We start from the raw sequence: 27,355 nt of genomic DNA, 5'->3' as shown, positions 1-27,355 counted from the left end.
GAAACAACGTGCCTGGTACCAAACTGAGTAAAGCCGAGCCAAGTCGCGATAGAAGTGTACGTATAGTGGAAAAGCGCCGCAAGACTCGCGTCATCCGATGGTGTTCCTATTACTTTCAATTATCATCGTCTCCGCTGATCCACGATGCTACGGCGAGCGGCCATGTTCTTCGTGGAGGAGAAGATGCCTTGTGGGTGCTCATGTGTGTGCAGTCTGTCTTTTGTGTGTGGGTGTGTGTGGGTGTGTGTGTGTGTGTGTGTGTGTGTGTGTGCGCTCGCAGGCCTGCTGACAGTGGCACTTCAGCAGAATGTTTGCCCTTTCCTCAGTCCTTTGATGTGACCAGGTCCTGCTGTGATAATGAGCCCCGTGCCCTGCTGCAAGGTGAACATCCAGCAGTTCGCCCAGGGCGCTGCCAGAGCTGAGGCCCAACCCCCGACACACACTGCTACCACACACACACACACACAAACACACACACACGTATGCACTCATGCACACTTTGCAAACCCAACAGTGGAGTAGAAGACATCCACTCAGAAGCGATTGTGTCATCAGTAACAGATATGACAGTTTAGGATGAGGATCAATAGAGTGAGAGGTTATTGCAGGCAGAGGGACAGACGTGGATGTCCGAATTATTTACAGATCTTCATTAGGAATGATTGGGTGTGGGGTTCAGAGCCACTGATGTCAGAAGGTATCATGCGATCCCTGAGTTGCTGACAGTAATATATACGACCGGCCTTGAAACAAAAGCCTTTGTTTTATTTTTTTGGGGTAAAAACAATAATTTGGACATACACTACCGTTCAAAAGTTTGGGGTCACTTAGAAATGGACTTATTTTTAAAGGAAAACCACTTTTTTTCCAATGAATATAACATTAAATGAATCAGAAATACACTCTATACATTGTTAATGTGGTAAACGACTATTCTAGTTGCAAACGTCTGGTTTTTAATGGAATATGTACATACATATAGTGTATAGAGGCCCATTTCCAGTGTTCTAATGTTATATTGTGTTTGCTAATCACGTTAGGTTATTGGATGATTAGAAAACCCTTGTGCAATTATGTTAGCACAGCTGAAAACAGTTTTGCTGGTTCTTTGACCAAAGCAAAGTTTATTATTTTGATTAAAAATCGTTATTTCTAATCTTGTCAATGTCTTAACTATGTTTTCTATTCATTTTGCAACTCTTTTGATGAATAAAAGTGTGAATTTTAAAGGAAAACAAAAGAATTGTATAGGTGAGCCCAAACATCCACTCAGAAGTGTATACAGTGCTTTAACTTCACTGGCTTTAGCTCAACAGGAGAGGGGAAAATAACAACTTGTCCATTTCTAATGATCTGTTGCTCTTCCATAGGTTTTTTTAATAGCGACTGTGACGCAGGGAAAAAAAAACCGAGTACGAGTTGAACACTTTTTTTTTTAAAAAGCGGATAAAGTCTTTTCATCTGGGTAGGCATATTTCACACAAATTATCCTCTTTGCAACGTTGCGAATGCGAGTGTGAGCGCTCGCGCGATTGGTTTGCTCGGAGCGCACGCTCTTCATGCCAACCTGAAGGATGATGGGTAATCCACCTCGTCCTAGTCGATTGTGCTTGTTTGGTGGTGGAAAAACGTGGCTGTTTAATAAGCTCCTTTATGTTCATACGGAGCATGTATGTGTTAAATACATTAATTATGAACTTCACCGTGCACCATGACTGTAGTTTATTGCATGCTTATATGCATTTGTTTTTTTTATATGTGGATCCTGTGTCTTATACAGTGGATACAGGAAGGTATTAAAAGGATTTTTCTTGCACAATAAGTTTGTGCTACCACTAAAACCATAACACTGTATTAACAGTATATGGCGTTTTCTGAACACAGCTTTGCATTTTGTTTTTTTACCATTTTATTCATCTGACCTGAATACGTCTTGACCTTTTTGGACTTTTCCAAGTGTGTGTGTGGGGGGGGGGATATTATTTTGGGGGTGTGACAGATAGATGCAAGTGTTTCTCCAGGGCAAGCTTTTGCTGTTATCCATAGCCTCCTCCGCGCGTGTCCCTGTGGTTGGCTTCACTTGTTCGTCTCATTACCCCGGGCGCGTGGCGCTCCTCCGCTTGCTGCCGGCCTGGCTTTCTTCTCCATTAATTGGGTTTCGTTACATTAAGCCCCCCCGGGCCAAGGGGCCGTCCTGCCAATAAAACATTCCATTTTTAGCGCTCTGCTCAAAGCTGGTGGGGTTCAACCTCTCTGCGAGTGGTAATTGGTTATTTATTTAAGCTTCCTCAGGTTGGTCTCCACTGGTTTTTGGTAGAGAGGGTGGGGAAGGGAGTGAGACTCGGTCCCTTTTCTCTTCCCTGTGTTTGCTTACGTTTGTTGACACGAATGCACCTGAGAGTGAACACCTGGTCTGACGATGACTGTAGGATTTCACCAGTGGACACACCCCAAGCCTCATACTCAAACTCTGTGTATTTACAGAAGCGCTCTGCCGGTAATCTTTGTCTTTATGAGCGTTATTGTCAGTGGAAGCGCTCGTCAAAGATATTTCAACAATTGTAAAAGGGTGTGTGCTCTCGGGCCAGTGATTCACTGCTATTTTAAAAGATTTCCCCCAAGTAGGAATCACGTCATTCTATTGAAATGTGAAGCAAAACCATTGATGATGCTCTTTTGCCCTCTGTCTTGGATTCTTTGAATATTTTTTTGGTGCAGCCTTTTCCTCCAGAAAGTGCAGAAAATCCTCTGAGTGGGTGAGGTTAGGTTTTGGGGTGAGAAGGGCATTTGCATGGGAATCCGGAGAAACCATTTGAGCTGCCGTCTCCCCAGCTGTTTTTGACACACCTCACATGGTTTCTGCACACTTGATTGTCGCTGCAGGCGGAGAGAGTCCTCATTGCATATAAATTACAGAAGTGGGAAGTGATTATTATAAAATTCCCCGCTTTCCCTCTTTTCCACTCCACTCTGTAGTGGTATAATTGAGTGGAGTACAAAAGCGAGCTGTCGGGGAGGGGGGAGAGATGCTAAAAAGGCTGTATTACAGGGAAAGTTGTTCCATATTGAAACACACTCTCATTCTTTGCAACCGTGGCAGGATGTTCGTTGGAATTTGACAGAAAACAAGCGTAGAGACACTGGTGCGCCGTCAGAGGCCCTTCCTCACAAAAAAACACAAAACAAACCAAAATGTCCTATTTCTCTTCCCCCACCCCCAATTTGAGACGGCACGCCAAGTCACTGGCTTTCCCGCGTACTGAAACCCACTGTGCGTCTCCTCCACCGAGGGCTCCCTGCCATCTCCGGTTCCACACAATGAATTTCTCTTAAAACCACATCTGAGGGGTTCTTTTTAAAAGGACTGGCCAAGCCTGGTTATGGAATTCCAAATGGAACGTTCTCTTTTCAACCTCTGCTGCCTCTCCTCTTTCACTCCCCCCCTGAAAAAAATATGAATAGAAAGTTCCTAAGCCTATTATTTCTCCTGTATTGTGAAGGGGGGACCTCCAATATGGCAACACTTCTGCTGCTAAAGGGCTTTTAAAATCAGGACAGGGATGACATAACACAGAGCCGCATGGCTGTGGTCAATTGAGTGCCTACCTTCTTCAGGAAATTAGTAACAGTAGCAGTACCTGGAATTATAAAAATTACGTAATCATTTTAACATTAAAGGTGCATTATGTAATAAATCTAAAGCAACTGGCCATAAAATCCTCCTAATATGTCACAGAGACTCAGGAATAATGTTCATATAACAAACTGAACTCACCAACAACAACAGTACAGACAAAATATTTGCATTAAAAAAAATATTTTGCACACTGCAAATCATGTTTATGTTTTGAAATCATGTTTTGGCATGTGGCGCCACCTGTCAGTAGAGTCTCAGCTGCCGAGCAACCACGGGTTGCCAGTTACGTCAGAAAATGAAACCTAATTTTCTCAGTATTTTGAATTTGAATGTAGTAATCGTTTTTGGCCACATTCTTACATATGGCACCATTAAAGAGACAGTCAGCATCTATAGTTTTTAGACTTGGATTTATAGATTTTACTGAAGCCTAATACAGTTTTCAAAATTCAAATTCTATGTATAGCTTGTAAGATTAATGGTTGAATGAATCCTTAATTACAGATAATTGTTGTTGTCGTCTTCCTCATGTCCTGTGTTTCTAAATATGCACCAAAATAGCCTTAAAGGTTTCTTCCTTGTAACTTTTTTCACAAGGGAGCTCCTTTTTTATTAAAGTTTTGGAGGGGAAAATAAAGATTTTACAGCTGTGACAAGGAAAGGGACAAGCTTCATTAGGTGCTAAGGAGTCAATAATTCTTTCACATCGCTGTCCTTTTTATTGTGGAGGAGCAGAAACGAGTAACATTTGTTCCCACTTGGTTTCTTTCTGGTCCCTTGGAGAAGACAGACTTTGAGCTAAAATGATAATCCCCCAGGTTCTTATCTCATTCTCAAAGGATAACAAATGGGAGTGGAGAGGCGTAAAATAATATGGGTGAGAATGCTATCATTTAGCCCCTGGTGTAGGCATGTCCCAGTGCCCCGGCCCTGGTTAGCCCTCCTTTAGGGTTAGCAGCCTTGACTAATGAGTCCTCTGTAGGATGAGGCTGACACTCCCACACCCACAGATTATCCCGTCACCTTTGACTCTTGCTAACTGGGGTCAAGAAAAAAAAAAAAAAAAAAAACGTACCTGGACTAGTGTGAAAAGCTGCTTCATCATGGCTTAATTAGTTCTCAGGCAGGATTTGTCTTTTGTTTCCTGAGACTTGGGAAACGGTGTTTGCAGTGTAGTAGGCGAGTTTGAGAATCTGGAAATAAAATGGCCCTGGGAGATGACATTCTTAGCCTGATTAGGAGTGTGGATGATGCTTCTTGTGGTCGTGGACACACCGCTGACATTCTGCTCTTTGTGTTCCTGGTGAGGACATTCCCAGAAAGTGGGGAGAGGGGGCGGAGAGAGGGTCTTAATTCGAGAGTCGTGCCAGTCTGTGAGTGAGCCGGGAAAACTCAGACATTCCAGCCATCCCTGTGTCCAGGGCATTTTGTGTGTTGACCGGTTAGCACCATAGGAATGTCACCCTGACACACACACACACACATTGGGTGAATTCCAATTCCTTGTTTAACCCTCAATCTTAACGAGTACGCTACAAATGAGATGAAAGTATTTTCTTTGTTAATAGAGATATAAAAATGATGAAAACCATTGTATTATCTTAGTTTAGGCCCATATTATGGATTACTGACATCATTTCTGCGTAACATTTATTTTTATTTTCCGATCTTTTGTCAATAGTCGCCCGGTACGGACAAGCGATCGTTTGCTATGGTTTACTTTTCAATAAGCCGTGGTGTGTGGTAACTGTCAGCTGAATATGTCCGTGGTTGAGCTATTTGTATGAGTATCATCTTATAACTAACTGACAACATAATAACTTGACTGATAAACGGATCGTAATAAATAATCGTGACGTAAATGTGTTTCTTCTTCTTCTTTTTTGGAGTTGACAGACTGGACGCAGCTTTCGCGTTATTCTGCCCCCTACAGTCTGAAGACGTATCTGCATTTAAGGGGTGTCCCATTTCTAAGTGACAAAATAACCCTCAACACTTGGTTTTGAGGGTTAGTTAAGATTAAGGGTTGAGTTTGAGGGTTAAGATAGGAATTGGAATTGGCCCATTGTCTCCACATCTCCAACAGCGTTATTAATCACGTGACGTTCTTGTCGGGGAGAGAGCGTTTGATTAACATTTCATGAAGTGGTTCTCTTTGATTCAAAGCTCCTCGACGTACGACGCGTCTCACCCGGCGGTGAACCCGATGTCTCTGCGATTATTTGCCATGTGTCCTGCGGAGGTGATATTTTGACTCCACGCTCAGCTCTGGGGCTCAGATTGTAAATAGTACATGTAGCATGGCTAAGCATTACCATGTGTTCAGTGCTGCTGAAGCATGTAAGCTCCGTCGGCTGGGGGTTGGGGTTGGGTGTTTTTTTGGGCGGCCTGGCTCGGGCCTATTTTAGTTGTCAGGAGGCAGGTTCTCTCCGAGTCAGCTAGGTATGGAGAAAGGGGGGCTCGTGGTTAGACCACTGTTGTCGTGACTACTCCTGCATTAAGCGCCGCTGCAGACATCTGTCTCTCTCGCACTCTCTCTCCAAAGCCAACCCCCCTTCTTCTCCTCCTCCTCCTCCTCCATCCCTCATCTTTCCTTCCCCCGGCTCTTGCTCTGTAATGAACTCCCCTTATTCACCAGCTAATGACTGCCTTTGATCTCCCGCCTAAGACCTCTTCTCTAACTCTACCCTGAGAGTCTTTTTTTTCTCCCCTCTTAGCTCTCTGTTGCTTTCTCGCTATACTATGCACTCACAGCTCTGCTTGCATCTTTCTCTTTCGCTGTCTCAAACACGCTCATGCACCTTTTTGACATGTTTCTCTTGAGGGAATGGTGGGTTTTTTTCTACTCTGCTGACCTAAGCTAAACAAAGTTTGGAGGTGTTGAGCACGTGCCACTAGAGGAAAAAGAAATGTACAATATTAATAAGCTTCACCAACATATCAAAGCAGAATGTTCAGCACAACAGAACCACCGTGTACCGTACCAGTCCTCACATCATGTGACAGGGAATAATGCAGTTGAAGTGTAAAGCCCAATTTATACTCCTGCGTAGAGCCTGTCGTAGAGCCTCTGCGTCGTCTCCAGCTGCACAAAATATTTTTGAAGTGTCCGTCACTCAGTCAAGGGACAACGGAGATTGCAAGGGCTGCTATTGTGGCCTCCGAGCTAACACTGCCGGCCACAGTGCGCACCGAGCGTCCACAGAGGCAGAGCTGATCACCGCCGACAACATTGATGCCAAACTATAAATACGTCATATCTTAATACACAAATCACATGTTTAAATGTCTAAATGGCTAATTTCTCGGCTCAAATTATCTTAAAACTGCATTCCGGGACACAGAAAAGTGAGAAAAGGCCACTGTTTCAACAACGCAGTCGGATAACGCATCACGCAGTCGGAGAAGTATAATGTAGCCTTAACGTGACACGTTTTCTACTGTTTTTAATGAAACATCTATTGTGTTTTTACTCCACAGTCCAACAAAGTCCCCGTGGTGCAGCCGTCCCATGCAGTTCACCCGCTCACCCCGCTGATCACGTACAGCGACGAGCACTTCGCTCCAGGATCTCATTCTGGCCTTCATCCCCAGGACACGAGCAACAAACAAGGTAGGAAACAAAGAAACACAGCTTTAAAAATCCATGTATTTATTTCATTCGACTATTTTCAAAAACGGACAACAAGATCTTCTGTCACATCTGAGCTGATTTTTGTAAGTAAGAGAAGGAAAAATCTACGAAGTTCTGCTCCGTACCCATCTGGCACCAGAATTACAAATTGGTTTACCATCCCTGCTGAAAATGATTTGGCACAAAATTGTTTTTTATTACATCATCGTAGTACGGCTCGTTTCTGTCGACTGCTGTGATTGCACGTCAGGTGTGCGAGCGTGGGAACATGCACAGCGAAAGAGGAAACTGCCGGCGATTAGCTGAGTCAAGGACACAGTGTCATGTCAGTAGCACTCTTGTTTTTGTACGCTATCAATGAGGCAATGAAGATTTGGTGTGTGTGTGTGTGTGGGGATAAAACCATAAGCCCTGTTTTCACCATCAGAGAATAATCCTAAAACACAATACACCAGTTTTATATGTGCTGTGCACTAAGACACAAGATCATCGATGCCCTCTTTAGTTGACCTTTGTTTTCTGTGTTACTTACTCAGCTGCCGAGCAACCATGGGTTGCCAGCTACGTCAAAAAAGTAACTGGCCACATTCTTACATATGGCACCTTTAAACCTAAACAACCTGCACTGGGAACATGAGACATCGGGGTTTACTAGTCCAGCAAGAACCAGCAAAAGAGTTTTCAGCTGTGCTAACATCATTGCACAAGGGTTTTCAAGGGTTTTTTAATCATCCAATAGCCTTCTAACGCGATTAGCAAACACAATGTACCACTAGAACACTGGAAATGGGCCTCTATACACCTATGCACATTGAAAACCAGACGTTTGCAGCTAGAATAGTCGTTTACCACATTAACAATGTATAGAGTGTATTTCTGATTCATTTAATGTTATATTCATTGAAAAAAGTGCTTTTCCTTCAAAAATAAGGACATTACCAAGTTACCCCAAACTTTTTTTGTTTTTTGTTGTGTAAATGGTGAACTCAATCAGCACTTAAATAGTTTTTTTTACATACCAAACACTGTCAGGAATCAATAGATGCTCAAAACACACTGTGTCAGTGCAAAGTCATCCGTGCTGTCGGCTCCAATCAGGAAGTCATTTGAAGTTCCGATGTGCGATGTTGCGCTCGGCTCTCGCTGCCCTCTCCCTCTGCACTCTTTGCTTCTATGTAACAACAACAACAACAACAACAACGAGCTCCAGCTCTTGACAGCTGCAGAGGAGCTTCTCAGCAATTTGGCTGAGCTCCTCGGCACCGCGCGGCTGGAGACTTTGGCAGCTTCTTGTGAAGGCGAACAGACACGCGGGGGGGGGGGGGGGGGATAGTAGTTTTGTCCCACACCTTTATCTCTTCTCAAGACTTTCTTCTCCCATGGCTGCCGACAGTTGAAAAGAAGGAGCGGGAATCGAGACAGAATGTAGGCGATGATGAAGATGAGGAGGAGGCTGCGAGGTTCTGAGGGACCATCTATAAATAACAAAACAGAACTGAGCACAAAGTGATATGAAGGGAGTGGGATATTTAAAGAAATTGTGTTCCACATATTACGCCTCAGGAATCATGCACCATGTCGTTTAATGTGTTTTTTTTTTTTACTGGAAGCAGGAAACTATGGTGTCAACACACAATCGAGCAATAACGCACGCTTACATTCACTTGATTTAAGAAACTTGTTGTCGTGTAATACAATACAGGGCTGTCACTTCGTCCACTTTGAAGTTTGAACACATTTTAAATGTCATGCTTGTCCTTCTTAGGGATTTGAATATTCCCCACCCCTCGTTGGCACTCACAAAGATTACTCTCTTACTATTAGTGACGCAAGGTTGAAGATGATCAGCTAATAGTCGAGTCTGCAGATTGGCATCTAGGGTGTAGAACCTGTCATGACTTTAAAGGTGCATTATGTAATAAATCTAAAGCAACTGGTCATAAAATCCTCCTAATATGTCACAGAGACTCAGGAATAATGTTCATATAACAAACTGAACTCACCAACAACAACAGTACAGCCAAAATATTTGCATTAAAAATAATATTTTGCAGACTGCATCAAAAGATGGTTATATTTTTCTATATCGTAACTCAGGCGGTCTGATGCGTTTCTAGGCAGTTTAAACAGGTTTTTAAGGTTAGACTTTGAATGCTCTCCCTCAAATTGGAATGGATATCCACATTTTGGATAAAAATAAGTGACAGCCCGAGCACAATTCGTAAAAAAAGAATGATCTCTGTTATTTATTTTTGTTGTGTTTCTTTTGCCAACCAATCCACAGAGATCCACCGAGTTTCAGGCAAACATTGTACAGCAGATGGAGCCCCTCGAGGTCTTTTACTTACTATATTTGATCTTTGCACTTATAGCCCCGGCAGAAATCTGCGTCCAAGTCATGCAGTTGCAGAATTAGCTGCAAATGATTTCCCTGGGCGTATTTATATGTGTATACCAGCAAAGCTAAGCCAAAAATGCCTCAAATGAATCCTTCTTTATTCTCTTTCTTGCTTGTCAATCCCGCTCCCTTTTTTCTCTCTCGCTCTCATATCGACCAAATGATGCTCGCCCTTCCTTAGTGGGCTCAGACTTTGATCTGCTCCTTAATTATGAAAAACAATCATGGATTTTTTCATTATGAGCACAGGGCCCCGCAATACAGGATGGAAGTTCAACGCAGGGGCTTTGGCACATCGTGCTTTTTAACCTTTACATTGTGTAAAACAGGAAGACTCATTTGAATACAAATTATTTCCACATTTAACAATGAAAATCATGTTTGTTTGTTTTGAGAGGAAGTGCACGTGTGAAGAGCTGCTGGGTGTCAACAGGAACGTGTGAATGAGAGGGGAGTGAGTAATTAGCCACCTTAGGGGTATGAGTGACAAGGTTAACACGCTGGGTCTCTCTCCTCCTCCCTTGCCGCCTCACCCCTCGTCTCCTTCCCTTCTGCCCTCAGGAGGGCCCTAAAGGAGTGTTCTGTGGTGGATTAGTGGGCAGGGGGTAGTGCTGTGCACGCTGTGATTCCACCACTGCAACACTGGCTTTGGAGATAGAAGCCCCCTGATCGCCCTGCCTCTCAGAGTAGGGAGGCCCCTTCAGACCATAGATTGGAGAGGGAAAGGGAAAAAGAAAGGACAGAGGCAGGGAGAAAAGGCTGGTTCCAGCAGGGATTAGAAGATGGTGCTAATCTAGAGGCATTTGCCCTCTTTTCTTTGTGGGTATATGTGTGTGTACAGTAGGAATGCTCCACTTGTCTACAAACCGTTTGGACCATATTATTACATATTCCGCTGCTCTCAAATGAAAAAATTAATAGGTGTTATGGTTAATTCCGGTCCTCCTTCAGCCCCATTCTCGTCACCCAGTTGGAGCAGGAGGAGCTTAGTCCTGAAGATCCACACTGACTGTTAGACAATGTCAGTCCTGTGTCTGCAGGGAGAGTCGCAGCCCTCGGCAAAGCAAGACAAAGCTTTAATTAACCAGCTCAAGGACACTAAACCACACTGGAAGGAAGCGAGTAAAATATCATCCTTCTCTATGGATGATAATGTGAGGTCAAGATGCACGTTCAAGCCCTGTGACAAGTCTGAGACGTGAAGTAGAGCAACAGTAGTAGTAGTAGTAGTAAAAATCCTTAAAGGTGCATTATGTAATAAATCTAAAGCAACTGGCCATAAAATCCTCCTAATATGTCACAGAGACTCAGGAATAATGTTCATATAACAAACTGAACTCACCAACAACAACAGTACAGACAAAATATTTGCATTAAAAAAAATATTTTGCAGACTGCAAATCATGTTTATGTTTTGAAATCATGTTTTGGCATGTGGCGCCACCTACCGCCATCTAACAATCATTGCAGTCAGTAGAGTCTCTGCTGCCGAGCAACCACGGGTTGCCAGTCACGTCAGAAAACGAAACCTCAAAGACATCTGTGTTTTGAATTTGAATGTAGTTACCGTTTTTGGCCACATTCTTACATATAGCACCTTTAATTTTTAATTTTTAAAGCATTTGAATACAGGTCTTCAAATGCTTCATTATCATTATATTATGTGCCCAATTTAGCTTAAACTCCCAAGGTTGTGTTTTAGTCAGGATGTACAGAAATGGTGAAACTTTACCTGAATCCACTTCCTGACTCGTTCTCATCAGCCACGACTCAACAACTCATCAGCTGTGAATGAAAAAAAGCCTTGTTTCTCTTTTAGTTTCAACCCTTGTGCTTAATTTGTTGTGTAACATTAGTAATACTTTGCGGAACAAAGTAAACAACAGCAGAAGAGAGAATAAGCTTCCTGTTTCACACACAGGCGCATGCACAGTGTGCTTTTAAGTGTTATTTAGGATTTTTATCTGACAGTGTTTTCAAATGATGAATGCAGTTGTGTGGATGTAGAGTAGCCTCAACAGTTGTGTGCCATTATTGTGTTGCAGGAATGCAGAGGCATCACCCGGGACCAGACATGACCAACTTCTACTCCCTATCTCCTGGAGGAGTCGGACAGATCACGCCACCACTGGGATGGTGAGTCACAAGCCTCTTTCACAATAAAGTTAGTGGGTAATGTCCTGGATTTTGTCCATGTCCACTACCAGTGGTTGATCCAACTTCATTCGAACCAAGTAGCACTTACTGTACCTTGCTGCTATTGAACGATACCAGCTGTCAATCACACTGCTGTCCAATCACATGGGAACAAAATTCACATCACGTTCTATTGAAGAGGACCTGAAACTAGCGATCGATACCATAAACTTATCATGGAAATATTTACTGATGTTGTAAATGAAGTGAGAGCTAAGGTCATATTCCTATAGATTTGATTGCAACGAGCGGAGAGACACCCCCCTGGTGGCTATTAACTATATTGCTACATTCCGTGTTGGCTTCAGCCTGGGTCTTATTGAAGCTAAAGCTGGTGAAAACCTGTGTGCCCTGCAGAGTCATTTGACGCTCAAAACCTGTTTAAATCCAGGAGTTAACAGGGTTTCTTTGACCTCCGTCAAGGAGGTATATGTTTTCACCGGAGTTTGTCTGTCTGTCTGTCTTTAAGCAACATAACTCGAAAAGTCAGGGACGGATTTGGATGAAATTTTCAGCGAATGTCCGCAATAGGACCAGGAATAAGTGATTAAAATTTGGGTGTGAGCTGTTGGGGGGTGAGGGCCTGAGCTGCCTTGTTTACCTGTGGAATTGGTATCAGACAGACAAGAGCAACACCATGCATGTAAACGGGGAGCAATTACTCTCCTGTCTTCACATCAGATACACACTGAAACTGTAGTTGCTTTGTGCACCGAATGGAGGCAACTTAGCCTGCAACAACAGCAGCAGCAGCAGCAGCAGCAGCAGCAGCAGCAGCAGCAACCATCATCACAGGGATTTCTGCCTCTGGCTGTTCCTGCTGCGTCGCTGCAGCTTCAGCCACACTGCTCCTTTCTTTTTTGCACAGTGCACACATGTCAAACACATCACCGCATACGTGCCCCTGCATAGCCATATGGCTGCTTAACCCCCCCCCCCCATCAAAGGTTTTTGGAGGCACTTCACTCTCTGAGCCTCACTTCATGTTATGAAGGGCTTTTTTTGTGTGTGTGTCTTTTACCTCCATTTTGTCAGCATATTTTACCTTCTGTGTTTCTTTATTTTCCTTCACTATCTTTTTTTGTTGCTGTCAGTGTGATGTTTGCAAAGACAGGGCTTCAGGGGTAATAACACTGAATGAGGCCAGATGTAAGATGCAGCATCAGGCAACAGTTCCTCCTGCTCTGTTGCTTATAGCTCCAACAATATTATTATTATTACTATTATTGAAATATATTCTAGCCCCGTTTTCCATTGAGGAAGTTTCTCAAACATAGATTTTTCTACTTATAATCACGATTCACACGGGTGCTAGAAATGTTTGAATTTTAATGTTGGTTTTGAAGGTTGGAAAAGTGCTTTAAACTTTATTTATTTCTCCGCAAACAGTGTTTGCTTATCAGAGGAAGAAACAAAAGAAGTAAGGGAGCCTAAAGTAAAAATGCATTGACATATTTTGAAACTTTTCTGATTAAGAAACATCATTTTCACTTTGTTATCTACAGCAATGAGGTGCTGAGAAAGTTTGAAAATTAAAAGTTAGCCTTAACCCTTTAAGGTACTACTCAACATGCAAACCAGGTTTATTATGAGCAGATGTCTCAACTGTTTGGTAGAGGCCTGTATCTGAAATACTGTAGGGTCTAATTAAAAAAAAAAAAAAAAATGCTATTTTGGTTATCATAAGTAAATTAAATGAAATAAAAAATAAAATTAATAATTTTGCTTTTTTCTTGGTGTGTACCTTAAAGGGTTAAATAAGTGTATGAACCCTGTGTGATTTATAGAACTATAAAACCCTAAAAAAAACAATAACATACTATGTTGTTTTTGGTCATTTTCATTTGGCTTAACCCAAGATTAGAATAGATTAGAATAGATTATCTTTGCAAAATGCAACGAAATTGAGGTAGAAACCCTCACATCAGTGCAAAAAGGTACAGGAGACAACAGGCACAGTATAAATTACATTTAATTAAAGATAAAAAACTGTATATAAAAAAAACAATAGATCATTCAAAGATAATTTTTGAAAATAGACAGTATTGCACTTTGTTTTGCTGAGGATGGTTATTACACTAAAATTGCATGAACATGGTTGAAATTTGTGCAAAAAGATCTAGATCTACGAGAGCTTCATGCATAGGAACTAAAGTAATCGTCAACTTGCTCCCACTGCCCTCTCCAATATGTCTTTCTAAGCACTGGAAATATTTTTAAAAGACATTTTTTGTCACTTCAGGAGACCTGCCTGCGTAATTAAAGGCCATGTCCTCTTGCTGTAATGTTTGCAGGTTCTCACACCACATGGTTCCTGGCCCTCCAGGTCCCCACGCCACAGGGATTCCCCACCCGGCCATCGTCAACCCACAGGTCAAACAAGAGCCAACGCATGACACAGACATCATGCACATGTGAGTCCCACAAGCACAAAAATGGCTTTCATCAAACAACTCGTTCACTCACTTTTTTTTTTATTTTAATTGCACGACTTCTCCCTTCACCCATCAATCAGCAGTGTTCTTAGACGACATACTTCCAGGTATTTGTGCACCACCACCACCACCACCACCAACACGGCAGCAGGCCATCGCTGAACAAACCCACTGTCAGAGCCTTGTTCTCGTTCCCTTGATGTGAGCAGATAAGCAGCGAGGGCCCCGTGCTCCACTGATAACAGGCCTATGCTTCATATGGCCTCAGGGTTCACAACACACTTTACCAGCCACAGATACGGGTCCTAGATTAGTGCTCGTGGATGAACTGAATTCACATCCACAGTGTGTGCAGTTGGGGGATCTGACGCTTCCATTATTCATGGCCAACCTCATACCAACACTGCACTGAGGATGTTGTTAGAAAGTACGTCAGGAGAAGGAGGGAGGGTTAGTTTTTTAAGTGTGTGCATTTGGTTTAAAGCGATGAATCTGCTGTAAACTGAAAACGTTTGTTTGCCATTACTGGTGAAGTAATCTCCCTGCATGTCGGTCGTGGCTGCAACTGCTCATGATTAAAGGAATGGGCACATCGCGTGGCTACCCCAGTCACGCGTCTCACTGTTGGCTGATGGCAAACCAGTCCCTTCGTTGCTTTTGAGTCAAAGTTTTGGTTCATTCCACCCCCATTCCATTCCTACCTGTGCTTTACTTGCATCCCTGTTGCTTTCTTCTACTTTGTTACTACAGGAAATCCCAACACGACCAGAGAAAGGAGCAGGAGCCCAAAAGACCGCACATCAAGAAGCCGCTAAACGCCTTCATGCTCTACATGAAAGAGATGCGCGCCAACGTGGTCGCCGAGTGCACGCTGAAGGAGAGCGCTGCCATCAATCAGATCCTGGGACGGAGGGTAGGTCACGTCGATGGTCCTCTCTCTCTTAGGACGATCTCGTTCTCCCTTTTTTCCGCTCTAAATTATACTTTTGATTGACTGGGTTGAATCGTCACAGTTGAAGTTCCCAAACTCAACTTCCCGGGTCAAACTAGTTGAAGAAATCACAAAGGTTGAAGGTTCCTCTCTAAGAACTAGTCATGAGAAGTATCTTAAAGGGATAGTTCAGAAATTTTGACATATTTTCCAACTCAGCCGGTGTGATGGAGACGTCTAGAGACGTTTTCAAGACATTTCATTCAGTTCTTCTAGTTGCTGAGTTCGCTGGTGCTATGGCTAGCACAAGTCAATGGTAAAAGTTAGTACATATCTGTGTTGATAGAATGTTTGAAATAAAACCAACCTTGCAATTTGAAGGATTTATGTCTCAGCAGCGGCAGCAGCGCGTCATACTTCCTATTAGGCTATGGCAGCGGCGGACTGATTCTGCTGCTGCTGAGAAAGTAGTCCCTCAAAAATTCATGCGATGCGAGGTTAGTTTTGTTTCAAATAATATTCTATCAACACAGATATGTCTATTGATAGTCTGCTGTTGTACAATCGATTTTGCCCCGGGTATGAGTGTTTCTAATGCAATGCTAACTTTTACCATTGACTTGCTCTAGCCATAGCACCAGCGAACTCGGCAACTAGAAGAACTGAATGAAATTTCTTGAAAACGTCTCCAGACGTCTTTATCACACCGGCTGGTTGGAAAATGGGTCTTGTGTCCAAAATTCCGAACTATCCCTTTAATGATCCCCGCGGCCTCTTAGCGGCACGGACACAAACTGACTATCTAAGTGACGTTGAATCAAATTGGCTCTAATAAAATATGCCTGGATAATGGCACAGTTTGAAATGACAAAATTTGTTCCTTTTGAGGATTGGGAAAAGAGTGGAACCACAGAGCCATGTTAAAAAGCCTTAACGAATAGGCCTAGCGGTTGAGGCAGCCAGCCACAGCAAAGCCGAGTTTGTGGCCTGCATAGGGTAATTGCTTGCTGACATAGTTTGAATAAAAAGCGCTGCTAAATTGGAACCAGTGTTTTGATATGAAATCAAAAGTTTTTCTCCCCCCCCCCCTCGCTTCTCTCCTCTCCCTTCGACTCTTTTGCATGTTAATCTCTTCATCATGTTTTCCCTTCTTCTTTGTCTCGCTTTTATCCCCCGTTTTTTTTTTTTTTTTTTTTCTACAACAAACGTTTGGAAGTTGAAACAGATTTTTTTTTTTTCCTCTCTTTAGCAAAACATCAGCGCACTCCTTTACGCAAGGAAACGTGTAACTGCATGCCAACAATTGACTGTATGCTATTTTTCCCCCCACCCCCTCTACCCCTAATCTTTTTTGGACTGAAACAGTGGCATGCTTTATCTCGGGAAGAGCAAGCTAAGTATTATGAGTTAGCCCGCAAGGAACGGCAGCTCCACATGCAGCTCTACCCAGGCTGGTCCGCTCGAGACAACTATGTAAGTATCAACAGAACAGGCTGACAGAGGTGCGCCTGCGTGTGTGCGTGATTGTTGGTTTATTATCGTTTGTGAATGTCACCGTTGCACGATGTGTTCTTAAAATGGAACGCAATAATCACACACACACTTAAAGGTGCATTATGTAATACATCTAAAGCAATTGGCCATAAAATCCTCCTAATATGTCACAGAGACTCAGGAATAATGTTCATATAACAAACTGAACTCACCAACAACAATTAGCATTAGCATTTTTTTTGTTTTGGCATGTGGCGCCACCTACCGCCGTCTACCAATCATTGCAGTCGGTAGAGTCTCAGCTGCCGAGCAACCACGGGTTGCTAGTTACGTCAGAAAACGAAACCTAATAGACCCAAGTATCTTGAATTTGAATGTAGTTACCGTTTTTGACCACATTCTTACATATAGCACCTTTAAAAAAATATATTTTGCAGACTGCAAATCATGTTTATGTTTTGAAATCATGTTTTGGCATGTGGCGCCACCTACCGCCATCTACCAATCATTGCAGTCAGTAGAGTCTCAGCTGCCGAGCAACCACAAACCTAAAAGACCTCGGTGTTTTGAATTTGAATGTAGTAACCGTTTTTGGCCACATTCTTACATATGGCGCCTTTAATTGACACTAGTGCACTCCATGCTAATAGGGTCCATTTGTGCAGCCTTTGTTTCAGGCTAATTTGTAATTCATAACACTGCGATTCACCCTCTTATTACCATCCACGCTCAAATGGATTGTAGCATCACGGGCGTTATTATTGGCCACAGTGAGTGAAAATTGCCTGGTAATGGATATGCTTGTCTTTGATGTTCTGCATCAGCTTTAGATGTAAAAAAAGCAACTGTGGAGCTGTGGAGGCAGGATCGTACATACAGAATAAAGAAGCAGCAGCAGCAGCCCATTTTGTTTGTTAATGTAGGCGGTTCAGCCGCATTAAAGATGCACTCCGTTTTTTTGTGTGTGTGTTTGGAAGGTGTCACAAAATCCGTCCCCGTGTGTGTGTAGTGTGTGTGTGTGTATGCATTTGTGAGAGAGCACCAGCCTTTATTAAAAGTGTGGCTCCGGCACTCACGTTCACTCCACCACCAAAGTGCTTTGTGGTGTTTATCTGCCTCCCCTCGGACGCCGACAGCATCCCTCCTCCTTCTGTCTCCGCCGCTCCGCTGCAAAAAAAAAAAAAAAAAGCCATCGCTGAGGGGGAAGCTCTGCTGCACAACGTCAGCTAGTGACAGTTAACCCAGTTCCCGTTTCATTCCCAGCTTTGTTAGTACAAACATATTTGATGGGTAACGGAGGGGGGGGGGGGGGGAGAGAAAAAAAGTAGAGGAGGGACTTTCTACTTGACGTACTGTAACGATAAAAGGAAATGACATCTTTAAAAACATTTTTGCGTCCCTGCGAGTGCTATTCTGTGACCCCTCCCACAAATAAAATCTCGCTGTGCACAGGCAGCATATCAGGCAACCAAAATAGGCAAGGCACTGGCAGTGGGAGCATGTAGCATTCATAGTTGGGTTTTTTTTTCCACCGTGTACCCCCTCTATCATCCTTTCTCTCACCCACTCTCACTTAGTCTCTCTTCTTCCCTGTCTGCCGCAGCAGTAGAAGGCAGATTAGCTCATGAATAAGTGGATTAGCAGACTTTGCAGCAGGAAACCAAAGTGGTGCTCATATTTGACTAGAGCTACTCTAACGCTGCTATCTATACCTATAGTCTCCCCCCTGGGGATTTAGAATAAGCTATAAATCCTTAAACACTCCTACCACCTGGCTGGGAAAAAGAGTGGCACTCTTCAGTCGTTGAGCTGCAAGCCCAATTATTGTGAGCATTTTTAATTGCACTTCATGTTAATAGTGGTCTTTTTAAAAAAAAAATGTAAATGTGACGCAGACTGGTCACAAGAGCAGGACAAGCAACCACTTTCCAGCCCCGGCCTTGGGGCGAAATATCTAAAAATAAGGCCCTGAAATGACAGGAAGTGAGTCATTTGATGGCAGTAGAGATGGATCAGGGGTGCACTCCAGTCCAATTGGCCTCGTGGTCGATCCGTTCCCTCTCAGCGTGGCAAAGTTTGCAGTGAAGTCCGGAGTCCGGGGGATGCTGGTTGGGTGCCCAGCAGGGGATGAGTGAACATGGCAGTCAGCAGCAGGATATCAGAGTGGTCTAGTGAGCGTGAGTGCTGGAGCCACACTTTATGCGTTCCTCTGTATATTTTTAGGGGAAGAAGAAGAAGCGGAAGAGGGAGAAGATGCAGGAAACGGCCACAGGTAGGCAACAGTTCCTTGTTTTTATTACTTTCTTTCTCTTTCTTGTTCTTTTTCTTTGTCTTTGCATTTTGAAGTCGGGAGTTACAACAGTTAAGTTACTTGACATTCCTGTCATAAGAAACAACTATGTAGGTTTATAGACTATAGACTGTACATAAAAGTCATTGTGAAGCCTTCAGATTTGTGATTTGCCGCATTCAACTCCAGCTGTCATTTACACTGGGGTCCACTCATTTGGACCTTTCTGTATCGTCTATTCTCCTCAAAATGGGAAAACCAAATTTCACAATTGACATCGGGTGAATTCCAATTCCTATCTTAACCCTCAATCTTAACCCTCAATCTCAAAAATGAGCGCTCTCGCTAGTACAAGGTCTGTCCCATTTCTCAGAAAAATTAAGTTGAGGGGCAAATTTAAGGGCTGTATCCCCCTCAATATTGAGATTTTCCGAGACCACCCTTGGGAGCTAGGGCTACCCAGAATGCATTGCGTGTTTTGACATAACAAAGATGGTGCCGAAATCAAAGAAATGAAATGAGGTTTTGAGGACCAGTTAAGATTAAGGGTTGAGCTTGAGGGTTAAGATAGGAATTGGAATTTGCCCATTGTGTGCTATTGAGGAACACCTGAATCTAGCAAATGAGACCTTTAACTCTTTAGGAAAATGTTTGCTGACGTTATAAATCAAGTAAAAGTCGCCTCATATTCATATTTTTATGTACAGTCTGTAGCGTAGATGAGCAGAGGTCATCGTTCTGGTTTCAGCAGACCGTCTTGGTTCTGCAGATTTGCTTCATAGACGTCTGTCCATCTGTGTGTCTTCCTCTCATCCCCGTCTTTACATATTACACCTACTTTGGGATTAGTCTGTCCATTGTATACGACTGCGTACCAATCCTAGTCCTTGCATCATTTTGCTTGCTTGCTGCACTACACTGTGTCTTTTCTGCTGACCTTGTTTAGCTGCGCTTTTCAGCTTCCTCTCAGCACTGCAAGTGTAATCCATTGACAATTAGGGTCTTAGGAGGGGGGGAGAAAAAAAATGTCTTGGTCTGTACTCTGTGTTAGGCCAAAGTTGGAAAAAGCCTCAAATCCTTTTTTTAAAAAAAGATGCCGTTTTCTGCAGGTACAGGCCAGAGAATGAAAACGGCGTACATCTGAGAGGAAAAAAAAATGGTAAGACAAAACCCTCTCTCTCCCCTTCCTGTCTGCTCCAGTTCAGTATATGTCAAGTCTTTTGAAACTGCTAAACACTGACTCGAGAGTATGTACTCACAGACTAATCCTAAAAAGGTCCACCCTAACCTTGCCATGGTCATTGTGTCAGTGTTGTTCAGGCCTCAAGAGGGATTGTTTGCTCAAAGGCCTCCGCACAAAAGGCACTGGATTTTCTGTGTGTGTGTGTGTGTGTGTTAAACTCAACATTTGTGTGTTGAACGCTGCTTGGATAATAAGTCAGATGATGTGTCAGCTGTTTTTTCTTTTCCACCGGGTGTCAGAAAAATGAAAAAGTAGGTTTTTCGGAGGACTATTCTTAATAAACCATGCAAGTTCTCCTCGCTGTGTTGTTCTAAATAAGACATCTGAGAACAGTTCTCCTTTATTTTCCACTGTGGGTGGAGGCTGAGATGTCAGCTCAGCGTCCATATGGACTACATGTGTTGTCTCCTTCTGCATCTTTGTGGAGCAGAACAGGACTCATTTGGCAGCCACTTAATGAGATGCTATACCTTTAAAAAGATTTCATGGTGCTTATAATGCCTCCATGACAAAGACACGCTCCCCGTGGTGTCTTTGTCATGGAAACATGTGAAAAATGTCGAGATATATAGATTCACGTGACGCGTCAAAACCCCTCGCCAAACTGTCACCTGTCCTGCTTTTGTTAAAAGGATTAACTTTTTCCCGATGTGTGGCGCATGCGAGTCTATATTCCCTCTTTCAATCTTCCTTATGCTCACTGGATCTTTTGCCTTCCATCTCTCTCTCCGTCCCTTTCCGTCTCCCTCCCAGCGAGTCTGCTCGCATCCTGTTATTCCGCTCCCTTTCGGCAGCGGCGAAAAAAGCCAGGCAGATGTGACAAATCTGGTCTTAAGACGAAATCGCCCCGACCAGACAAAGGTTTTCCACATGATCGATTCCTGACCCAGTGGCTTTCTCTGAACCTAAAATTGGTTGGGCAGCTTTTCTTTCTTTCCCGTGTGTTTTTTTGGTCACTGCTATGTTTCAAAGCGCAGAGGCCGAGGCAGAGAGAGCGAGTGCTAAAAAGCACTTTATCTCTGATCCAATAATTAGCAGCTCCAAGCCGCAGCGGGATGGACACCCTCGCTGATTCTAAATGACAGCCTTAAACTAATATGCATAATACCAAGGATACTGCCACAACTCCCCAAGCCCTCAATTTATGCAGATCCCAAAGAGCTGGATTGAGGTTAGCACAGTGAAGACGCCAAAAAACATCTTTAAATGAACTTATTTGTCTATTTCTTTTCATCCGTCGCTGCCTCCATAGCCCCATCTGTCTCTGGCTTGTGTGAAAGGTCTGGACAGACATTTGTTAATGAGTTAATTCTCGGGGGGGAAAGTATTTTTCCAAACTCGGTGAACGTTTGCCTACAGTGGGTTTTTATTTTGAAGAATGTTCAAAAGTGATCGGGTATGCTCAGGATTTTCCTACCTGGATGAAACCATTCCGTCACCGATACATTACCATTCAAAAGTTTGGGGTCACTTAGAAATGTCTTTATTTATGAAGGAAAAGCACTTTTTTTCAATGAATTTAAACATTAAAGCTGCATTATGTAATAAATCTAAAGCAACTGGCCATAAAATCCTCCTAATATGTCACAGAGACTCAGGAATAATGTTCATATAACAAACTGAACTCACCAACAACAACAGTACAGACAAAATATTCGCATTAAAAAAAATATTTTGCAGACTGCAAATCATGTTTATGTTTTGAAATCATGTTTTTGGCATGTGGCGCCACCTACCGCCGTCTACCAATCATTGCAGTCAACCAAAAAGACCTCGGTATTTTGAATTTAAATGTAGTAACTGTTTTTGGCCACATTCTTACATATGGCACCTTTAAATGAATCAGAAATACACTCTATACATGTGGTAAATGACTATTCTAGCTGCAAACGTCTGGTTTTAATGGACATAGGTGTATAGAGGCCCATTTCCAGTGTTCTAATGGTACATTGTGTTTGCTTAAAGTGTAAGAATGCTATTGGCTGATTAGAAAACCCTTGAAAACTGTATTTTCTTTTCATTTTGCAACTCTTTTGATGAATAAAAGTGTGACTTTTAATGGAAAACACACAAAAAAGTGTATAGGTGACCCCAAACTTTTGAACGGTAGTGTGAAACAGTGACAATGTCTGTCCTTTATTCAAACTCCTGTCTAGAAAGTCAGGTTTGCTAAAAACAAAAAACATTTATGGCAGATGAATGCACGTCTTAGTGTTTGCACCAGAAATGACAATGATGGAATTTGAATCGCGGCCAAAAAAAACGAAGCAAACAAAGAAGAAAGTGCCGCGTTCACATGGGTCTTGTGTTCCCACTAATTCTGACCGGAGCCAAAACTCGCGTGCAGTCATTCGATCTGGGAGCCAACGCCGATTTAAACACCGACAACATTCCGACTCGTGGGGAATGGGGTGAACGTGACGAAACGACAGGCTGCTTATGCTTAATAAACGTTCATATTAACGCGTTTTATGGAGTCGAGCAGTGGCGTTTTATGGCTCGACGTTGTCTTTGTTATCTGAAGCGTGTCACACAGCTGGCTCTCACCAAGTCATTCCTCGCATTGTGAAATCCATGCTCCAGCCCCTCGTTGCTCACACCGATACTCGTCGTATCATCGCTGTGTGTGCACATATTCTTTGTTTTGTTTCTCCTCGGCCTCCTTTTCGTCTGACTCAGGCCACTGATTCACAGTCTTAAAGATCTGGCCGACACACACACACACACACACACACACATGCCCTCAAGGCTTTCTTCCGTTTCCAGCTGCTACACATTTCTTTCACAGGGGGGGAGACGCTCCCAAACAAAGGTGGCTCTTTTTTTTTTTTATTCTTCTGGTGGAGGCTATGGAGTTGCAAACACTTGCAAACTTGCCATAAATCTGCATGAGTCATCGAGCTCCGGCTCTTATGAAGGTGCTCTTTTGTCGAATTGTGTGTGCATTAAAAACTCTACTTTTGCAAGAGCACCGAGGGGTCACGACGTCTGACCACGGTGTCCTCATCCAGGAACTTGAAAGAAAGTGGAGAAAAGATCTTTGGTGGCTTCTCTCTCTGTTGTGCCCAGGCTCTGCTCTCTCTGATGTGTGCAGCCAGGAGTCAGCTGTCAGAAGACTTTGATGAGCGAGGAGGGAAGGGATTGTGTGTGTGTATGTGTGTGTGTGTTTGAGAGCAAAAAAAGAAAATCTCTCCTTCTCAAGACTGCGGCGGCGTTTACCCAATCTCACTCGACTGCCACTCATCCTCCGCTCTCCGTCCCGTACTTATCTCGCCTTTTCCCTCCATATTTGTTGCCTCTCATCATCTCAAGACTGTCCATTTCTCTCCGTCACACACACGTGAGCAGCCCAGCCGCAATTAGGCGAGATTCTGTCCTGCGTGGCACAGCCCAGTGGCTCCGCACCCTGCCCTTATTAGTGACCTGGGATAATTGAGGAAGGAATCCGGGATCATCATCATCAAAAAAAAAAAAAAAAGTGACTTGCTCTGAGAGAGAGAAAAAACAAGTACTTCTTCACACACTGATGAAAAGGAAGTGGGAAAGAAAGATTTGAGCTTAAATCGGAGCAACGCCCGGGCTAATGTTACTGTTGGGAGAACATGGAAATTGGAATGGTTCACCATCCTCCCCTCCTCCCCCCCCGCCCTCATCCTCCTCCTCACGTTCTCTTACTCTTCTGACCAACACAAAGCGTATACTCTGTGCAGCAGTAGTGTAAGGTGGCAGAACATCAGTCCTTTTCAGTGTATGTGTGTCGTTTTAGCTCAGAAGTACAAATCTTTTACACCCCCCCGCCCTCCCCCGTGACCCTGACGAGCTTATGAAACACCTATAGAGATGAAGGTATGACCCTTCTTACAGTGTGTTTACACGTGAGGGGAAAAAGCGGCTGAAGTGCCCCCGTTGTTTAGACTGCGGCTGGAAACGTGTTTTGATTGAGTCATGGGCCTATTGTGTTGAGGTTTGGGCAGCTGCAGTAACAGTATGAGGGTCTCCGCTCTCCACTCCGCTTTTTTGTCATGTCTTCTTCACTTCCTCCCTTTCTCTCCCTCCCTCCCCCTCCTCCTCACCCCGGTGGCTCCTCGAGGCATTGCAGCCCCCGTTTTTTGGACGAGAGACATGCGGCCTTGTAAAAACCGCTCCCCTCACAAGATGCTTATCTGTGAACGAAAAGGCCCTGCAGGTAACACGGAGGCACAGACAGGAAGGGAACAGTGGGCTTGAGGAAAGCCGTGTTTATTTTTTGTTTTTTTGTCAGTCTGGCAATTGTTAAAGGAGGCAAAAAAAAAAAAAACCTCAAGCCCAGCTCTCATTTTCATCATTTTCTGCCTCTCTCCCTGCTCCTCCTTTTCCCTGCTCCTCTCCTCTGTCCTGACTGCTGGTGAATATGAGTGGCGGTGGAGGCCTTTGAAGCGAGACCACAGCAGAGGGAGCAGTCATTGTGCAGGCCCTTTGAATCCAACCCCCCCTCCCTCCTCCCCTCCTCCATCAGCCCCAGCCTGCAGCGGCTCAGACTGAGCTGTGCGGGGGCACACGGCCAGACTTCAGCTGCCTGGGCCCCCAGCGATGCCGCCTCAGATGTGGGCAATGCCCTCCCCCACCACCACCTCCCACACCCTCCTCTGCTCCCCTAGTCTCACCCTCACATGCCTGAGGTTTGGGTTTTTTAGTGACTACTCCCCCCCCCCCCCACTCCCCTCCCCCTTTGACCACAACCAGACCCCACCCTTTGCAACTCTCCCAATATTGAAGTCTTTCCTCCTCTTCCTCTTCACCCGTTAAGTTTGGAGCCCATCCTGACTCACGTCTGAGTCTCTGATATCCTTCAGGGGAAATATTCAACATCCCAGTCTGATTTTTTTTTTTTTTGATGTGAGGTTAAACATTTCAAAGCTTTTATTTATTTTATTGTCATTTTCTTTTTATGTTGAATGTCTTTGAGCCAAGAAAGTGCTGAGAGTGCAGAGCATTTTCATAGGCATTGTTGTCTTTAAAGCTCCAGTGTGTAACTTCTGTCACCATTCAGAGGAATTCTGAGAAATTACCAAAAACATATACCTGCTACATACATGGATGATCTCTGCTTCCCTGAAGATGAAGGTTTACTCCTTTTTTTAGCAGTAAAATCCACTTCTGAAACTGTTTGTCTGTGTTTATTAGCATTTTCAGACAAACCTCTACCTCTTAATGCTCTAATAATTATCATACTGTCTTGTGCAGGGAAGCACAAGATTAAAAATGCCACCATTATTTTGAAAAGCTGTATTTTGTGAACCTATTTGGTAAAGTTAATTCCAGACTGAGGTCATTATCAACCCGACTTGTGATCTGTCAATGAATGATGTAAACACTGAAAGTTAGGTTTGTTGTGTTTAAAAACAATAACTTACTTACAATGGCTATACATTAACTAAAAAAAGGCCAAATATGGATTGATTGGTTTCATCTGCTTTTATTTTGGTGGTTTTGTTGACGATCGATCAAGAGCATATTACTTTGCGAAATGAAATTGTGAGGCTTATTAATCATTGTGTGCAGCTTCGTTTTCATTTCAAGGTGTTAATTAAACGACTAAATAAATTTTCGGAGAACTGATGACCCTGAGTGGTCCTTCAAAATAAGTCAAAGGTGCATCTTGCACACAAACATCCAGACTACTTTGTTTAAGTAACACAATCCTTAATTGAATTGAGTACATCTAATTAAAATGAGGATCCATAACTGTCCACTGCTGAATCTCATTTTTCCAGGCTACAGTCCTGTGAAGAGTGAATTACAGTCAGCTAATGGTGTTTTTCCCCCACGTGTGACAACAACGATAAGTGGTGTTAGCGACGAACGTGCGAACGATGCTGCAGCGTCGACTTTATTATTCACCGAGAGGAGAGCGAAAGATGACGCTTGGAAGGCATTTTTGTGCCTCGCCTGTACGGCGTTGGCTTCCCTGAGAGACGTCCATGTGACACTTGAGTGACGGCGTGTTTTAGTGACCATCTGACCATCATTTCCCATCATTCAGCCATCTTTCCTCTAAAGTTAAAGTCTGCTCCCCCTGCCTCTCTCTGTCTCTCTCTCCCCTCGCTTATTTTTAGAGTAATTTGTCAGCGGTGTTTTCCTTTTTAATGGCACCGAAAGAAACCCATGCAGTGCTCAGTGTGCAGGGAGTGAGTGAAGGGGCTGAGGAGGTGGGGTTGGTGTGGTTTGGAGGTTAAGGGGCTATAAGGCAGGCAGGCAGTAAGGCAGGCAGGGCCCCAGCTGCCGACGCGCCTTTGATTCGGCGGCGGGAGGTGAAAGCGGTGATTGAGACGCGAGGTCGTGCCAGTTATTTTAACCTCCCACACTTCAAAAAGCCGAGCGAGAGCTTGTCCGACTCCTTCCCCTTTTCTCCCCACCCCCCCCCCCCTTCTGTCCTGTAGAGGGAAAGGAATTGGAGGAGGAGGAGAGAGACGAAGGGGAGATTGAACCTTTGCGAGCTGTCTGAACAGAGAAGCGTTTCATTTCCTGCAGCCGGCATTCCTGAACACTAATGTAGAGAGAGAGAGGAGGAGATGGAGAGCAGAGGAGAGGAGTGGAGGGGTCAAGTTGCTCCTGAATCTCAGAAGTTTTTTTTTTTTTGTCGACTGGACCTTATGAAGCGCTGCAACCAACCACCACGCAAGCACACATCCCTACTGTTACCACACACACATGCACGCGCACACACTTCGGGCCTCTTCCCCAGGCAGGAAAGGCCGGTGCTTTTCATGTCTGTGGCGAAGGGGGTGGGGGGAGAAGGAAAAATGCTCCCCAGGAAACAGGGTGCAGTCTCAGGCGTGCGGGCTGGCTTTGAGATCCTGGGATAAAAAAAAAGAGGGAGAGCGGCAGAGGTAAATAAAAGCGACAGGGCCTCTCTCTCTCTCTCTCTATTTCTTGCTCTTTCTCTCTCCGATCACTGTGTTCCCTTTCAGTTTCTGCTGCTCAGGGTCAGCTCTCCTCTGTCCTGTTCCCTTTTATCCACATGTGGTAAAGCAGTCTGCAGGATGGCGTGTGCGTGTGTGTGTGTCAGGTTTTGTGTGCAAAGATGGCGGCAAACAGCAGGACTCAGCTGACTTCTC

General features: G+C 43.8%; 1 protein-coding gene across 1 annotated transcript in view; it reads left to right on the top strand.

Moving 5' to 3' along the window:
* lef1 (lymphoid enhancer-binding factor 1) overlaps positions 1-20,159 on the top strand; it is a gene marked incomplete at both ends in the record, with an annotated part of 35,657 nt that extends 15,498 nt beyond the window's left edge. Inside the window, 7 exons of the mRNA XM_083909728.1 lie at positions 7,118-7,250; positions 11,691-11,805; positions 14,160-14,279; positions 15,051-15,213; positions 16,597-16,704; positions 18,949-18,997; positions 20,125-20,159. Of these exons, the coding sequence (XP_083765854.1) occupies positions 7,118-7,250; positions 11,691-11,805; positions 14,160-14,279; positions 15,051-15,213; positions 16,597-16,704; positions 18,949-18,997; positions 20,125-20,159 (723 nt within the window). The remainder of the gene's footprint in view (positions 1-7,117; positions 7,251-11,690; positions 11,806-14,159; positions 14,280-15,050; positions 15,214-16,596; positions 16,705-18,948; positions 18,998-20,124) is intronic.
* Between the last annotated feature and the right edge of the window lie 7,196 nt (positions 20,160-27,355).

The sequence above is a fragment of the Microchirus variegatus genome, assembly GCF_963457635.1.
Source record: "Microchirus variegatus genome assembly, chromosome: 23".
Taxonomy (NCBI): Eukaryota; Metazoa; Chordata; class Actinopteri; order Pleuronectiformes; family Soleidae; genus Microchirus; species Microchirus variegatus.
The sequence above is the reverse complement of the archived record's forward strand: the minus strand, read 5'-3'. Positions and strand labels throughout refer to the sequence as shown.